The following is an 18,081-nucleotide window of genomic DNA, read 5'->3' as shown; positions in this document are numbered from 1 at the left end:
AAAGCATAAAGCAAGAAACATTCGAGGAACAGAACTCTAAAGGCATCAAAGCATCAAAAGGCATCTCTCCTAACATGCATTCTAGCATGGAATCATGAGCAAATCCTTATTTTAACTCCTAGCGTGCATATCATACTATAACATATCAACATGTATGGGTATTCTAGGAATCACTTACTTGAGTTCGGTTGATCGCACACATCACACCCCTTTTTTCTTTATAAAAAGCATTTTAGAAAACCATTTTCTTCTTTTTAAAAGATTTTATTAACTCCTCAGTTTGAGTTCGGACACACCCAAGAGTGCGCCTAAAGCTTTCAGCTCGGAAGTTCTACCCCCGCAGAGCCCGGTTCTTAGCCAAACCTCCTAGTAAGTGAGTTATGCTTACCCTACTTTAAATATAGCTTATGTTTAAGTTCAATATCGTTATTATGAACTTATAAACAATAGATATATTATAAAATATAATATACAAAGTGTTATTATAATATTTTTTGACTACTCGCGGTACGTGGAATCTGGTTTGAAGGGCCGCATAAGGTTGTTGGATTTCAAAAGTGCTATAATGCCAAAATGGTCCTGTCCTCCGGTGTTTCATGTCTGGCCCCTGTTTGTACATAGTGGTTGAAAAGTATTGTTTAAAACTTATAAAAAAACATCGCTTGTAAATAGTCACAATAAATATTAGACTAAAATCTAGCGGTAACAATACTAGGTTTCGCCGAAGGAAAATATAATTGTTAGAAGCGAAGCGCTGTCCGAGTTTGGAATCATCACTTTAACAAGTGAGTGCATAGTTACTTTCATCTTACACGTAGATATGAAGTATTTAATATAAATTATGTGCTATGTGTGCATATTATCTGTGTTCTTGATATCTATGTTGGATGAACAAAATATACATGTTTTATTCGAATTAAACTGTATACATATTTTATACCTATAATTATGATGAGTAAAAATGGGTAGATGAAAGATGAGATGAGAGATGAAAGATGAGATGAGATGAGAGATGAAAGATAAGATGAATGGTGAGAGATGACAGATGATATAGACGATGAAAGGTGAAAGATGATGAGAAACGATGGTCCAGTCATCTAACAAAGTATAGATGACAACCACAGACTAGTCTAGACAGTCCAGTGGAACACTAGTAGGCTCACTATATATAGGTGTTGTGAACAATATGTTCATCAGATGTACTCTAAAAACCCATTGATATGTATTGTGGGTGGACTCCCTAAAATAACATTGTCAATAAAAGAGATAAACTATGGTAGTTATGGACTTAGTGCCTAACAAATAACATCGGCAACTATGGACTTAGTGCATGTTATATAAACCTTGGCACCGATGGACTTCGTGCCTATTCCTTAGTACAATCTTTAGGAACGAATGGGTGAATGATATATGATTCTTAGGGTAGATCCTTAAGAAATAAAGAAGATAACGGGGATGCGTAATTGGGTTAATTGTTTGACGATGAAACATAATAACTTTATTATTGTGGGTTGAAAGCCCTATGTACTCACCAGGTTTCCCAACCTGATCCACTCAGTTTATTTGTATCACAGGTGTCGATACGAAGCTACATTACACTGAGAGATTAAAGGAGATGTAAATCACTAGTGTAAATAAATGTAAGGTTTGTTTATGCTTATGTTTATGTATTGACGATGACATCCCAAATTTTAATATAAACAAATTACATTTCTTCAGAAATGTTTTGATAATATATTTATTATGTTTTCTGGGAACAAATTTCATAATATCATTCTTTAAAATGAATACTTTGATTTTTCAAATAAGCATAAATAATTTTTTTAAAATGCCTGTCAATTTGGGGATGTCATAGTGGTCATGCGACCACGTCATGACATAATCCATCCAAAACAGTCAACGAGCCTCATCGTCACGTCATAACCTTCATATGGTCACGTCATGACTATTGCATTTGGGGCAAATTAATGCATTCAACCTTTAATACTTTAAGCCATCCATTCTAACTTTCCAGAGGGCCTTCTTACTCCAAAAACATTCTAAAACTCGATGCTTTATAGGCACGCATATCCACTGCATGTCTTGATCCCATTCATGTCAAAATGATGAAAAATGGAACCAAAATCACATGTATGGATTCAAAACTTGGCCAAACTTCATATCCAATATATATAACCCTCAAGGGACCTCGAGGACCCATAAAGTCGCCAAGTTTATGGAATCCTTCCATACAAACTTCCACAACATGAAGAAAAAGGGAAAATGAGCCTAAATTTAAAAGCATGCAACATAAAGCTTGGATCTCGAACACTTACAATGGTTCAGAAATGGCTCAAATGAAATCTCTAAGCTTTTCAAGAGGCTCTTTATACCACAAGGGCCTTTTTCTTCCTTCCAAATGCACCAAAATCACCAAAGGTAATCTAAAAAATGGAGAAGAGGGTATTAGGGTTTGCTTCAAGGTTCTTGAGGGTGATGGAGGCTGGAAATGATGCATTAAATTTGAGGTTAGAGGTTTAAATATGAGGGAAACCCTAAAAGATCATGGGATTGGGTTTCAGATATCGTTATGTCATGACCATACTCTTGTCACGTCGTGACAACCATCTGAAAACGCACTCACATATTTGGTATGCCATGTCATGACAACTTTCTTTGTCACGTCCTAACATATGATTTTCCTCAAAAACCATGTATTTGACTCATTTATGCCATACACTAATCCATTATGGGAGATGGGTGTTACATATTTGCAAGTATATTATTGTTACTGTTCACTTACATAACTTGAATCTCCGTTCTCGGCCATGACGTGGCTTCAATCATGTCACGTAGTGGACTTGATGGAATGTGTTTTTCTATATATATTTGATCACTAAGTTACACTTACTTGTGCTTTTGCATTCTAATACTCAATTTAAGTCAACAAAACACATAAAAATCTTACTAAAGTTATGACTATAGATCAAAATACAATTTACAAAAATGTGTATTACACAAGATCTTAAACCCTAGGTCTAAATAAACTCTTTCACGACTAAATTTTGTGTCTTGGATCAAGAACACCCAAAGTATGACCTTTTTCACATTTAACAGAAGTCCATGACCTCAAGAGTGTCATAATAAGCTCTGGATTTCCTCAAACTCCAAGAGCACCCATGAATGAGACCAAAATCAACAAAAAAGGAGCATAAACATGGATATCAAAAGAACAAGGTCAAGGTGCAATCTTTACACTTCAAATGACCTAGAAACTTAAATAAGATGTTGGATCTAGGTTTGTTCTTTGCTTCCTTGCCCCAAGATGGTGTTTCTTCCTCCACAAGCTTTACAAAATCAAGGAGATAAGCTGAAAACCAAGCCACCAAGCTTGCAACCATGAAAGGGAGGCTAGGGTTTCAACAAGGGGGAATAAATGTTGAAGAGGATGCCCTAAATCTGGAGTTAATGCCTTTAAATACTAGAGAAACCCTAAAATATTACGCTTGGACTGTAATAGCCACCACGTCGTGGCATCCCTCTTGTCACATCGTGGTGTCCATCCGAACACTCTTTTTCATTTCGATTGTCATGCCACGTCGTGGTCATCAACAAACCATGTCGTGACATAAGGTTTTCCCCCCAAAATTTTATATTTGACCCCCATTAAGTCTTTAACTGATCCATTCTGAAAAACAGACGTTACATGAGCCCTGAATGTACAATATTTATGTCCAAAATATACATGGAATAGTCATTTTTTTTCTAGTGTCATATTCTAAAAAAACTTTATGTCGATAAAATGATCACTCAAAAAATTGATTATTAATGTTATATAATGTTTTCTTTTTGTGAATATTACATGCCTAAGAAGTGTTTGGCAAAAGTAGATAATATCTGTAAACTTAACTTTTATTTATATATGAGTGTTCAGAAAAAAATTGATGAAAGTTTTAAAACATTTGAAATTACATAAAATAACTTATCTACAAACATATGATTGAATTAAAAAAAAGTAAATTACTGAAATCGTCCATATGGTTTGATCAAAATTATATGTTTGGTCCCTACCTTTTCATCTGCACTCGGATCGTCCATGTGGTTTGATTTTGTTGCGCTTTTTGTCCCTATGGTTTGGTCAAAACTACATGTTTGATCCCTAATTTTATGTATGCACGGGACGAACAACAAAATCAAACCACAGGGACAATCCGAGTCCAAAAAGAATAATTTAGATTTGATTTTTTTTTTATGTTAGCTAAAAATTAGAAGTTTTAATTTATTTATTTATTTTTTTAAGACAAAATTGCAAAAATGGCCACTGTAGTATGTAAATTTTGGGGGTTTTAGTTCAAACCCCGAGTTTTTTGGATTTATGGTCCTTTTGGAGTGGTTATATGTGAAAATGGTCCATCCGAAAATTGAAATGACTATAATACCCTTGGGGTATTTATTTTTCAATTTTATTTTATTTCTCTTAAATTTTAATATATATATATATTTTTTTTAACAACTAAAAAATAAAAAAGGGGCCCACCTCTCTTTCTCTCTTGGTCACCGAAAAAACGCAAAATCAACCATAGTTGTTGCCTCCCTCGATTACACCCCCTTTATCCCCTTTATTTCGATGGCAAGACGACCCAACCACCTCTTGATCACCACCGTTGCCAGCTGAAGCAATCCCATATCACAAATAGTCCTTGTCGGCTTTGTTCAATGGTGAAGAAGAACCGTCCACCAAATACCCTCCTGTCTTCTTCTGTTTTCGACCACCGTTCACCACACACACACACAAAACCCAAAAACCGATTCTCTCTCTCTCTCTCTCACACACACACACACACACTCACATTGATATGAAACACCATTTTTCTTCTTCCTCTCTCTCTATCTCTCACAGATCTGAGGTGGTGTTTGAAACCATACCTGAAATGTTAGTGTTTGTCGACGGTGGTGCAAAAAACCACAAGTCGCCGTCTCTACTAGGGTTTGTAGAGCCGCTGCTGGTTACCGGTGCGGAGGCTAGGGTTTTGTTACGAGAAGAAGAATAGAAAGAGGGAGGAGATACATGGGGCTATCATGATGAAGTAGGAGGGTCGAGAGGGTGGTTGAAGCGGCTGGAGTTTATCACGAAAGGAAGTGGCATTCGGTGGTTCCGATGAGCTATTTCTTGTCTGAAACTCCTTCACCGAGGTTGTTTCCGATCTAAGATAGAGCAGCAACGATCAGGGGTGCCGAGGAGGTTGCCATCGACAGAAGAGGGGTTGAGGAGGGCTGGCGATGTCTGTGAATGAGGGTTTTGTGACGAGAAGAAGAACAGAAAGAGGGAGGAGATACCTGGGGCTATATTGGCCTCATCGTAGATAAACACACACATACGCGCGCGCGTGCGAGAGAGAGAGAGAGAGAGAGAGAGAGAGAGAGAGAGAGAGAGAGAGAGAGAGAGAGAGAGAGAGAGAGAGAGAAGAGAGAAGAGAGAGGGGTCCAATTTAATAATTTATTTTCTTTTTCATTTAAACTAAATAGAAAAAAACATAAAAAAATCAGAAGGGTATTACTGTCATTTTAGTTTACCGAGGAACAAAAAATACAACAAAACTACTTCAAAATACAACTAATAAAAAAAATCATGATTTAGACTAAAATTCTAAAAAAATACATAACACAGAAACCATTTTTGCAATTTTGTGTTTTTTTTAAACTAAAAGGTCAAAGTTTCATGCCTTACACGCCTTCCTTGGATACAAAGCAACAAAATATTCTTGTTTTTATAAAATGAAAAAAACTAAGTTTTCACGTCTCACCAAACGAGGTCTCAACAAACAAGAAGACATAAAGCGAACGCTTGTTGCTGCAAATCTCTAATCGTCTCCTTCCGGGCATCAGAGCGCCGTAATCCGACTGCTTTTTTCCTCTTGAATATCGTCACCTGAATTCAATTTTTTGATCACTGATATCCACAACATGGGTGATTCTTATTGGAAATACGCTGCCGCTGAAGGTAGGCAGCAACAGCCACCACTTCATCCACTCATCGGGAAGCGCCCTCGCTCCGATTACGGTACACTCACTTTTCCCCGTTTGTTTTTGCCTTTGTTTGTCTATTTGATAAATAAAATCTAGAATAAGTTCTAATTTTAGTCTGTGTTTTAGCCGGATAGATGTTAGGGTTTTTTTTCGTAGCAGTTAACAAATCAGATGTTTCAGATCTTTAGTTAGCAGAAAAGCTTGCGATGCTATTTCTTCTTATATTTGTGCCATAATATGGTTATAGATGTACAGCTTCGTATTGATTTGTGCAGATGTCAGAAAACCCTAGTTACAACATTGTCATGCTTCTGTTATGAAATATTGAAATGTACCACCACTGCCCTGGAAGCTATACATTTTGACTTCTGAAATTTATAGTGATGAGGAAATTCCTTTAATAAATTCAAAATTGGACATCCATTTTGTAACATTTTTAACTCCAACACCACTCTGTGCATTGTAATAAAGCTGATGAGTTTATAGAATTTTGCTCCTGAAGTTACTTGAAGGGATAATCAACAAGACAGTGTAGGAGATAAACTACATTGGAATCTGTATTTGTCCGTTTGTTTGTTTGGTATCATAATTCGGTTCTCCTCAAAGAGTGGGAGAATACTATTGGATGTTTGTTGTTTAATATCATGATTAGGGCTGAGAGACACATGATATGACTCATTTTAAGATTCTATAGAAAGAGTAATGGAGGTTGTTGCCTTGTTGAGTACCATGATAACTTGTGGTGTGTTGAAGGGGATAAGGCATCTGAATCTTTTTTATTAAGGGTTTCATTAATCAGCCAAATCTGATGTTAAGGAAAAGATAATAGGTTAAGTTTTTAAAACATGTTCAAGTTGACATGGCTGTTTAGAGGGATCCATATCAGCTACTAGCAGTGGCGGATACAGCCATTTGTAGTGGGGTTATGGATCCCATTTAAAGTGGGTCTCACCTCCTATTTAAGTTAATAGGATAAAGACTAGTAATAGTTATTGATGATCTAAGCAGACTTCTTCAGCACTCCATAAGTTATGCAAAGATATACGTCTGTCTTTTTTTTTTTTTTTTTTTTTTTTTTTTTTTTTTGAAGCTCATCTAGGGTCTTACTTTTTCATAATTATTGTGCCAGAAATTTTGAAAGCTAGTCGTTTTAATGAATATGAAATTGATAGAAATTTTAGGAAGCAGTTGCATGGATTGTTTCATTATGTTTAAGTTGTAATTGGTTGTAGTATTAATTACATGGTGATTTGATTGACATGATACTGATAGATGTTCCTGGTGGGCGTGAGTTGCCTAAATATTTTGATCCTGAGGGGGAGAGAGGACCTGGGCCTCAACTAGTGGTTAAAGATTCTGATTCAATCGGTGCATCTTACGATCGTTACCTGCGTGGCACGGTATGTTTGTATGTATGTATGTATGTATGTATGTATGCATGTATGTATAAAGTTCTTACATGCCAATCTCTATGATATCAGCAATTACCGCCATACAGTGGCATTGAGTCTGGTAGACCCATGGGCATGGGAGTTGGTGGTGGTGGTTTTCATGAAGATCCTCGCATGATGGGTATGGGTATGGGCATGGGTATGGGTATGGGTATGGGTATGGGTATGGGCCCCCCTGCATCAGCAAAAGGTCGGGATGCAGCAGGGTTGTTAGGAGGTGGGAGGCATGAAATTCCTTTGCCTCCTGATGCCAGCAATACATTGTTTGTAGAGGGTTTGCCTTCAAATTGTTCACGAAGAGAAGTGGCTCGTATCCTATTATTTCCTTTTTTTTTACATTATATATATATATATATATATATATATATATATATATTTGGTTGGTTCCTTGACTCGAGTTTTGCAGATATATTTCGCCCTTTTGTGGGGTACAAAGAAGCCCGACTCGTGACAAAGGAATCCAGACATGTAAGAAGATTAATGAATTGTGATGATAACATATGCTGAGATATATATAATAGTGTTTTGTGTTTTACATTTTTACAGTCGAGTGGTGATCCATTGGTACTCTGTTTTGTTGATTTCAAAAGTCCAGCTGAGGCAGCTACTGCGAAAGATGCCTTACAAGGTATGATTTTTGCTTTCTATCTATCTATCTATCTATCTATCTATCTGCATTTATTATTTGGATAGTGCATCTACTAGTTGAAAGAAATACGTCAATTTTAACCTCAAAGGGTGGTTCGTTGTGCTTGTGATAGAGGCACTCACTATATTTATTGAATCCCCCCCAATCCAAATGATGCGAAAATGCTAGATATCCAACGATACGCCGCTTTACTACTTGTCTTCACTACAAGTTACCTGCTTAGAGTTGCAGCTATGTATCGAGTTCGAGAGCATTCATTCATAGTCATATGAATATGAATATGATAAATCGGGAGCAGCTATTCTCAAATGCTAAAGAGCATATCTATTTTTTATTCTTTTTAAATACCCCTAACACTAGGGACTCCTTTTCCATCTCCAACAACCCTAAAAAATAATTCAGTAACCCACCCATATTACTAGCAGTCCCACGTCATGACCAAAACCGTCACGTGTGTGTGTGTGTGTGAGGTAGGTAAATCGCATTCGCTGAACACCAACCAACAGTCAAAGGATAAAACCCTTTTTGGCAAATAGATTGGTAACTCCAAAGCAGCAGCATTAGAAGTGCGGTGAGTCATGCGTGTAGAGTAGTGTAAAATAGTGGAAAGTGGATTTTGCAGGTTATAAGTTTGACGAACATGACCGAGAGTCGGTGAGCTTACGGCTGCAATTTGCTCGCTACCCTGGTGTGAGGGCAGGAGGTGGCGGCGGAGGGAAGCCGGGTGGTGGAGCGAACCGTGGAAGACGTTGAATATGCACAGACAGACAGCTTTAGCGTAACGTAACAGGTGAGGTGATAATACCTCTAATATATAAATAAACCCATGAATATGATGCGCGCAGTCACAGTAACAGTCACACCTTTGATATTTTAATAAGCAACATACATATCGGATCAAATATCAAATCCAGCTAAATTGTGGTACGGCCCGTCTATTATGTAGGATCCATCTATCTATCCATGCGTCCATGTTGCAGTCGGTTCGGTTCGGTTCATTTACATACGTCACTCCTTTTGAGTTTCCGGTTTCGTTTCCTTAGGGCCAGATGAAAAATCGGGTTGCGACTTTCGACTTTCGACACATGTTTGTTATGTGGTATTAAATTTCGTTTCATGCCAGAGAGAAATGTTTGATCATATATTATTTATTTTATGTTGTCATTTTTATCTATAAGTTATGCGACTAATTATCCCTTGGGAACTCGTTGTCTAGAGTTTGACTTGTGTGTTTTATTGGTTTTCTCATAATATTATCTGTATGCTTCCAAAATAAATATGTGACCATAAATCGTATTTCAATCCGGATCGATCGTGCTATTCATTTTTCTTTGGAAATGAACTGTATTTTTAATGGACTAAATGAAATCCCACTATCCAAGTACAACAAATCAATTCAAAACCACGCCTGTTCAGCTAGTTTTTGAAGAAACCATCCGGTTTGATCCAATCTAGAAATTACATAAAAACCGGTTTTTAAAACATTGGTTATAGGTAGTTGTATCCATCTCCCGACATCACCCTTGCAGTCCTAAATCAGTTTAGGTTTTGGCTTGCTTCCCGCCCATTCACCAGTGTCTGTGATTAAGCTCGCCCATACAAGTCAAGATTCAAGTGTGCTGTGCATTCAGAGGCTAATTTGTACTTACGCAAGCCTAAAATTTCCCATTCAGTCTCTGTGAAAATCTTATGAAGATGGTAGGGGTAGAGGTAAACCATAAATAATGAAGTGATTACATACCTGGATTCAACTGTGAGGGAGGAATCTATAAAACACAAATGCAAAGAAACATGGAAGTGTGATATTGGTTCGGCTCATGGCTCGTCTCCCATTACAAAACCAGGACAGGAGCCACACCAGTATCATGCCTCTTTGTTTCTTTGTTTTTCAATTCAAGCTTCAAGCTTCTTTCGCGGGGGGTTTTTGTATGATTTAGAGCCCCCCCTTATATACTTGATATGCCAAGTTAAATTATTAAGATTATAATAATAATAATACCCTTGAATTAAACCTCATGGGAAAACGTATTAGCTTCTTCCAATTGGGCATAAATATTGCATTTGGATATTGGATTTGTTTGTTTGGGAGGAGGATGAGATCCTTAAGAAATACGAAACATATGGCAAGTAGTTGAAGCATTTGTCATGTTGTGTGGAAAAAGTCTTGCTTTTCCATGTTTAAATTCCTAATATATTTCCAGATATCCTATCAAGAGCCACTCGCAGATTCCTTCATTCATCACTTTTGTTCGTGTGTGTGTAATATAATATATTATGTTTTATTCTAATACTGCATGCACCACGTTATACCTAATATAGAAGAAGATGCTTTTTTTTTTTTATCAAGACAATAGAGGATCAAAAGTCCCCCATTTGTTTTGTTTCTATATTTTCTCTTGATTGGATGGTGATTGATATATATAAAAATAAAAAGAAAAAATGTTTGTTTTTGTTTCCATCTCAATCAAATCAACAAAGAATCTAAATGTGAAATCATCAAATCATGCTCTTAATTGGGATGAAAAAGGAAGCTGCAATGCCATACATGCCATGGAAATATATTTTTGATGGCTGTAGCTACTATACTAGCTAGAGAGAGATGAGGTCCAAGTATATCAAGTTGGTAAAAAAGTTCTAATCTAAAATATTAAGAAACCATTTTGAACATCGGTTTTATTTATACAATCAAAAGTCAGAACACACTTCATGGCCTAATCTAACCAAAAGTCAATGTTACATCATCATCATCATCATCATCATCATCATCATCATCATCATCATCATACACAATAGTGGTAAACTTTGCAATCCTTTTCGAATCTAACGTTGTCAAGTCAAGTTAACATAACATATCCTTCTGTCATTGGTTTGAAGAAGTCTATTTAACGGTTTTAACCCTAAGTTATTATGTTGACTTCTGCCTAGACTTTAAGTACACATATCTGATATTTATCTGATCGTCTCAAGATTATTTTTCTTGGGTCCACTACAATTTTCGTTCATATGCGTAGGTCAAGATTGCGTATGTTGTCATTATTATTTTTCACTCTTAGGTATCTTTTTGTTTCAGCATAGGCCCCTCCCTAACGGATACAAAATAACTATGCTGCCCTTATTTGATATTATTTGTTTATTCTTATATACTATTTATTAATTTAAGTGGGACCAAATCCTTCTCTCTTTCCCCTTTTTCCATTTCTTTCTCTTCCTACCTTCCTAGTTGAAATTGCTCGTCCTTGATCAAATGCTCAACTCTAGACCAACCATCTTCATTTGCAACAAAACTACAAATATGTGGGAAGAAGAAAAATAAGTTTGTTGATGAAGCTTCATGAAGATCACAAAGATGAAGGTATGCTCCAAAACCATGAACACAACGGTGCCAATGTGCAAAAGTGCACTTAAACTTCTAAAACAATATGCTCATGAAATAAGAAACAAATCACAAAGCAAAATTTATACAAAATTTTAACCAACAATTACAAGATACAAAAAAATGTTTAAAGGTAAATTTTAAAACAGTGTGTACAAGATTTTGCTCTCAGTTTCTCACTTTAACACATAACTTTCATCTTGCAAAAATATAATTTTTTTTTATGGAATCACTCCGAACTTAGATATAACATGAAGCATGCAAGTGGAGATTGATCGATGAAATAATGATAAATAATGCTGTGAGGATTCTTAGATTATCAGTTGGAAAATTTAAAGAAATTTCGTACGAGGCATTATGCTTGATAAGCTTTATGAGAAAATATTGGATATCCATAAATAGTTAATAAGATAAGGGCGTCGTACTTTTAATAACCGAAACAAACGAGATTGACATGAAAGGCAAACGACAGACAAAAATATATCGTGACATTAACCACCGACCAAGGCAACAAAAATTAGAGGGCGTAAGTTGGGCCTACAATCCAGTTATACTATTCTTTGAGTTATTCGGATATTTGATGAATGGTGATGCAAGATAAAATGGATTTAATTGTATGCTGAATGATGATGTTGCACGATAGAATGGATTTTATTAATAACTCATAATTGGGCTTCAAACTCTTAATTTGGGTTTTTGAATTTTAAAAAGATTTTAATCCCCTTTCAATCCGAATCGGATTGCAATATCTGTTAAGCATAGTGGAGATTTGATTTCAATTAGAATTGATAAGAGATACTTTCCTTTACTGTGTTGGACTTCTAATTTGAAACGTTTTGAGTATTACGATTTTTTTTGTTCAGTTAGAACTGATGTGAAAGCAAGCCAAATAGGATCATGTTTAATGTTTAATTCCAATTTGAATTTTCTTATAAAGCATGGTGTTGGAAAATATTCTTTTATATCAGCTCAGATATCGATTCTTGGAAATATAAAAATCTAATCACCACAACAAAAGGCCCGGTTACCAGTTACTGTGTGACATATATATGAGTTAAAGGTATATATATATATATATATATATATATATATATATATATATATATATATATATATATATATATATATATATATATATATATATATATATATAAAGAGTAATAATTGCGGAATAAGTATAAATATGAAAGTTATAAATGACTGAAAGCTATAATAATATAAATGACTGTATTTAAATGATATAAATCTATAAATAATATAAATGACTGTATTTAAATGACGTAAAGCTATAAATAATATAAATGACTATATTTAAATGACATAAAGCTATATTAAAGTATATAAGTATATAAGTATATAAATATATATCAAGTAGGTTCGTCAATAAATTAACTGAACTGGATTGATGGAACGGCTAGTCGATATTTAGACTCTTGGAACGATTGGTCGATATTGGGACTCTTGGAACGACCGGTCGATATTTGTTCAAAGATCAATCCGGTATTTGATAAGTAACACAAAGCTCATTTTTATGTAAAACGGGTTGTTTACAAAACAGTGCAAAGTACACGGGTCATGTATTTGTATACGGGTATTGGATGTTTTGAGGAGATTTGATGAGGTTGGAGTGGGTATTTGGAGGGTGGTAGGAAGTGTAATAATGTTGTAGTTTTGGTGGTGCAAGGTAGCAAAGATGGTGATGTTGAAAGAGATTAGGGTGCTGATTAATATAGATTTTCAGAGTAAATCTCTCTGGATAACCAATTCTCTCTCACGTCTCTTTGGGGTTTCTCGTGGTCAAAATCGTACACGAAAATTTCTAGATGTAGGTAAGGTTCTGAAGAATTGATGGTGAAAATCTCCCTAGTAGAATTTTGGCTGTGTTGTGCCCAATTTTTTGTTTTCTGACATGAAGATTCTGAACTTGAAAACAGAAATCTCTCTAGAATAGTCAAAGAATTAAAAGCTCTTATGTAAGTTTTTGTGGAATAGTCAAAGAATTAAAAGCAAACCCAAGACCAACGTCATTTTGCTCCTATCCTACTACAACTTGCAGCCACTCTACATCAAAAACCAACTTAAACCTAAGTGCTTTGGATATTTGTTTCACCATGTATATGTACTTGTGTATGTAAAGAGTTGTGTGTGTGTTCATTTGTTGTTTGTAATACTTCCTACAACATCACCAAATACTCCCCAAGAACATCACCATCTTCTTCAATAACAAGCTTCATCCCTGGAGATAACCAAGAACATCAAGATCAACAACAACCAAAAATGAAGAACATCATCAACCATCTTCATTTTCTTCATTCAAACTCAAGGTGTTCATCTTCAACCCATCAAACATCATCATCTTCATAAACTTTCATCACCATCACCACCTTATATCAACCTCCTTCCAACCTCCAAACAACCTCAAAATAATCTCCAAACACCCTCCAAATACCCTTCTTAAACCTCCTCCAAAATCCCTTTCAAATCACCACAACCATCACCACCTTGCTGTTTTTCGACATCAGAATTTGCATGTTAGAAAACAAAAAAACCGAGCACAACACAGCCAAAATACTACTAGGGAGATTTTCACCATCAATTATTCAGAACCTTACCTACATCTAGAAATTTTCGTTGACGATTTTAACTACTAGAAACCCCAAAGAGACGCGAGAGAGAATTGGCTATCCAGAGAGATTTCTGTTTTCGAGTTCAGAATCTTCATGTTAGAAAACAAAAAAACTGGGCACAACACAACCAAATTCTACTAGGGAGATTCTCACCATCAATTCTTCAGAACCTTACCTACATCTAGAAATTTTCGTGGACGATTTTGACCACGGGAAACCCCAAAGAGACGCGAGAGAGAATTGGCTATCCAGAGAGATTTACTCCGAAAATCTAGATTCATCACCACCCAAAGCTCTTTCAACATCACCATCTTTGCTACCTTACACCACCAAAACTACAACATTATTACACTTCCTACCACCCTCCAAATACCCACTCCAACCTCATCAAATCTCCTCAAAACATCCAATACCCGTATAAAAATACATGACCCGTGTACTTTGCACTGTTTTGTAAACAACCCGTTTTACATAAAAATGAACTTTGTGTTACTTATCAAATACCAGATTGATCTTTGAACAAATATCGACCAGTCGTTCCAAGAGTTCCAATATCGACAAGTCGTTCCACAAGTCCAGTTCAGTCCCAATATCGACCAGTCGTTCCAAGAGTCCAAATATCGACCAGTCGCTCCACGAGTCAAGTTCAGTCAATTTATTGACGAACCTACTTGATATCTATTTATTACAGCTTTATGTCATTTAAATACAATCATTTATATTATTTATAGCTTTACGTCATTTAAATACAGTCATTTATAGCTTTCATATTTATACTTATTCTGCAATTATTATTCTTATATATATATATATATATATATATATATATATATATATATATATATATATATATATATATATATATATATACATCTTATATCTTAAACTTATATATCTATCACACAGTAATTGGTAACCGAGCCTTTTGTTGTAGTGATCAGATTTTTATATTTCCAACAATTGGTATAATCGAGCTGATATAAAAGAATATTTTCCAACAATTGGTATCAGAGCTTGTGTGATTTACCTTGAAATTCTTGTCGAAAAACTTATGGTTATAGCGTTTATAAACCTTCCATAAGTTTTTCTTTAAAAATTTCATTTTAATATCAATTGTTAAAAATCCTTTCAAAAATTTCAAAAAAAAAATGTTTTTGACAAATTACTCCAACATGAACTCTGTCTCCATTGCAAATAGCTTAGGATCTGGTTCACGGGCACCCATACTTATTCCTGAAGAGTATAATTCGTGGGTTGGCCGTATGAATCTTCATCTTAACGCTATAAATGAAGATATCTGGAAGTGTGTAGAAGAAACATATATTACTTCAGAAAATATGGCTACTCTTGCTACAAATCAAGCCACTCAAACCGAAATCATAAGAAAGTTGGAACTCCAAGCCAAAAAGGAACTTGTGTCTGGAATACCTCACAGTATTCTAAGTCAAATGGATGACATTATACTGTTAACCGCAAATCAAATTTGGAAAATCGTTTTTGTGGAAATAAAAGAATTATCGGAAACAAAAGAACATCTGTTTTGAATGAATTCGATAATTTCAAAATGCTTTCATCAGAAACCATCCATGATGCTCACGATAGGTTCAATCTTATTATGGTCAAAATGAACAATTTGGGTATCAAAAAGACACAACACGAGATACATCTCAAGTTTTTAAACAATCTTTTCGAAAGCTAGAAAATGGTTAAACTCATTATTCAGGGAAATCCAGCTATTCATACAGAAACTTTGTATAATTTGTATGGAGAACTTCAATCGTATGAATCCTCGATTGACCCACCAACCACTACATCTTTTGGAGGACCACTTGCTCTTGTGTCCACAACTTCACAAAACCAAATACCTTTCAATGATAAAAACTTTAATCAGGCTACATCTTTTCAAAACCAAACCTTCCAGTCTGATTCGAATGATGAAGCAGATTATCAACACCAGCTACGAATGCAACCAATGCACACAGTTGTTGATAATCTGCTCACTACAACAAATATATATATATATATATATATTTTTTTTATGGAAGGTTTATAAACGCTATAACTATAAGTTTTTCGACAAGAATTTCAAAGTAAATCACACAAACTCTGATACCAATTGTTGGAAATATAAAAATCTGATCACTACAACAATATATATATATATATATATATATATATATATATATATATATATATATATATATACATTTCTACGAAAATATCAATTAGAGATTAGAGATAATAATAAATATTAGAGATAATTATCAATTAGAAAACAAATAGTTTTGTTTTTAGATAACGTATCTGCTTGTAACGAATTTTTATACTTGCTCTTATGAACCGTCTAACATCATGAATATGATTATTGTTTAATTTTGTACCTTGATTAGTAGTTTTATAAGAATGATCACTACAACAAATATATATATATATATATATATATATATATATATATATATATATATATATATATTTCTACGAAAATATCAATTAGAGATTAGAGATAATAATAAATATTAGAGATAATTATCAATTAGAAAACAAATAGTTTTGTTTTTAGATAACGTATCTGCTTGTAACGAATTTTTATACTTGCTCTTATGAACCGTCTAACATCATGAATATGATTATTGTTTAATTTTGTACCTTGATTAGTAGTTTTATAAGAATCTTTAAGATTTTGCTCAGAGCTTTTTATAGATTCTTGGATTTGCTGTATTTTTAAAAGAATATTTCTATTAGGAATACAATTCATCAAGATTTTGTTAGACATAATTAAATGATTTAAGCATGAATTTGATTAATTTGATTATTAAAAACGAGTACTATTTTAACAAAAATTTCAAATCTTGTAGAATTAATAGTTAGAATAACTCGAAATGAAATTATCATAGAGAAATAAAAACAACACAACGATAAAATATTTTAGATAATACCTTCTTGAATTAGGCTTGAATTACAATCAGTACATACTTCTGGAGAAAGAATTATTTGAAAATCTAAAGACTTTGAACATCTACTAGTAGAAAGAGAGACTCTTGAAGATTTTTTAGACATGAGATGAACATTTTTTAGAGAATGAATTTTTTCTTGTGTCTTCAACTAAAGGATAGTCTCTATTTATAATCATCTTAGAGTTTTCAAAGTCTTGAAATCATCTAGTGATATTTTTCACCGTAAGAACCCATGGCCAATCAATAGAAATAATTACTTGTAAGTGGTTGTCCTTGAAAGTGGTTGTCATTCATCTTTTGAAATAATTGTCGTTTGTAATCAATGACCATCTTCTTTTGATAAAGCAAGCCATTATAGAGCATCTTCTAAAGTTTTTTGTCTTCATATCATCATTGATCATAGATTTGATAATAATTTTGATAAAAATTGTTTATACATAAATACATGAATACCTACATAGTATACATGCATACGTATTTGAAAAACGAAATTTTGATAATAGAAGAAACGAAATATCCTACATTTAAAGTATTACATCAAATTTATGGATAATGATTTCTTATTCTTCATAAGGATCATCAAAAGGGTCTTGAGCATCTTCAAATAAATCATTCTTTATGGATTTTGGAGAATCGTCAGAAACTGATGGAGTTTGGCGAATTTCTTGAAGTAATTTTTGAAGTTCTTCAGGGGAAGAGGTAGCAGCATCTTTAATTCTTGCAATTAAATCCACATCACTTTTGGGAAGACTGTTGATAAAAGTGGCTTCAATTTCTGGTGTTTGAATATATATTTCTTGATAATGTTTAATTACTGCTTGTTCACTGGCATGAGAAATCTTCATTTTATCCCACCATTTTGAGCGAAATTGGCGGATTAAGCCAAGGAGGAGAGGAATCCTTTGCTTCTTGATAATGAAAAGTCCAAGACATTATCCATGGAACTTTAAATATCATGGTGAATTGTAACATGTATTCAAATTCTGGAATTTGTTGAATAAACAATTCTTTAAATTTGAGA

General features: G+C 34.3%; 1 protein-coding gene across 3 annotated transcripts; it reads left to right on the top strand.

The window, feature by feature from the left end:
* The first annotated feature begins 5,756 nt into the window (after window positions 1-5,756).
* LOC145069628 (nuclear speckle RNA-binding protein A-like) lies at window positions 5,757-18,081 on the top strand. 3 transcript variants are annotated; one of them, XM_079016577.1, is made up of 7 exons: window positions 5,760-6,040; window positions 7,279-7,406; window positions 7,488-7,767; window positions 7,864-7,925; window positions 8,004-8,085; window positions 8,729-8,896; window positions 9,053-9,310. In XM_079016577.1, exons 1-6 carry the CDS (start codon window positions 5,944-5,946, stop codon window positions 8,857-8,859), a joined length of 780 nt encoding a protein of 259 aa, XP_078872703.1. In that variant the 5' UTR covers window positions 5,760-5,943; the 3' UTR covers window positions 8,860-8,896; window positions 9,053-9,310. The 3 variants fall into 3 exon arrangements, with proteins under 3 accessions (XP_078872705.1, XP_078872704.1, XP_078872703.1); XM_079016579.1 differs by lacking the exons at window positions 8,729-8,896; window positions 9,053-9,310 and adding an exon at window positions 17,647-18,081 and having other exon boundaries at window positions 5,757-6,040; XM_079016578.1 differs by lacking the exons at window positions 8,729-8,896; window positions 9,053-9,310 and adding an exon at window positions 17,635-18,081 and having other exon boundaries at window positions 5,757-6,040.

The sequence above is a fragment of the Lactuca serriola genome, chromosome 8 (assembly GCF_051521515.1).
Source record: "Lactuca serriola cultivar US96UC23 chromosome 8, Lser_US96UC23_V15, whole genome shotgun sequence".
Classification (NCBI taxonomy): domain Eukaryota; kingdom Viridiplantae; phylum Streptophyta; class Magnoliopsida; order Asterales; family Asteraceae; genus Lactuca; species Lactuca serriola.
Note: the sequence above shows the minus strand (reverse complement) of the source record. Positions and strands in the feature narration are given on the sequence as shown.

Bases quoted from the DNA above. Each gene is read 5' to 3' on its own strand.
- LOC145069628 (XM_079016577.1), top strand. From the start codon at position 5,944: ATGGGTGATTCTTATTGGAAATACGCTGCCGCTGAAGGTAGGCAGCAA. The intron at 6,041-7,278 runs GTACACTCACTT...TGATACTGATAG, and splicing joins GCGCCCTCGCTCCGATTACG to ATGTTCCTGGTGGGCGTGAG. The intron at 7,926-8,003 runs GTAAGAAGATTA...ACATTTTTACAG, and splicing joins TGACAAAGGAATCCAGACAT to TCGAGTGGTGATCCATTGGT.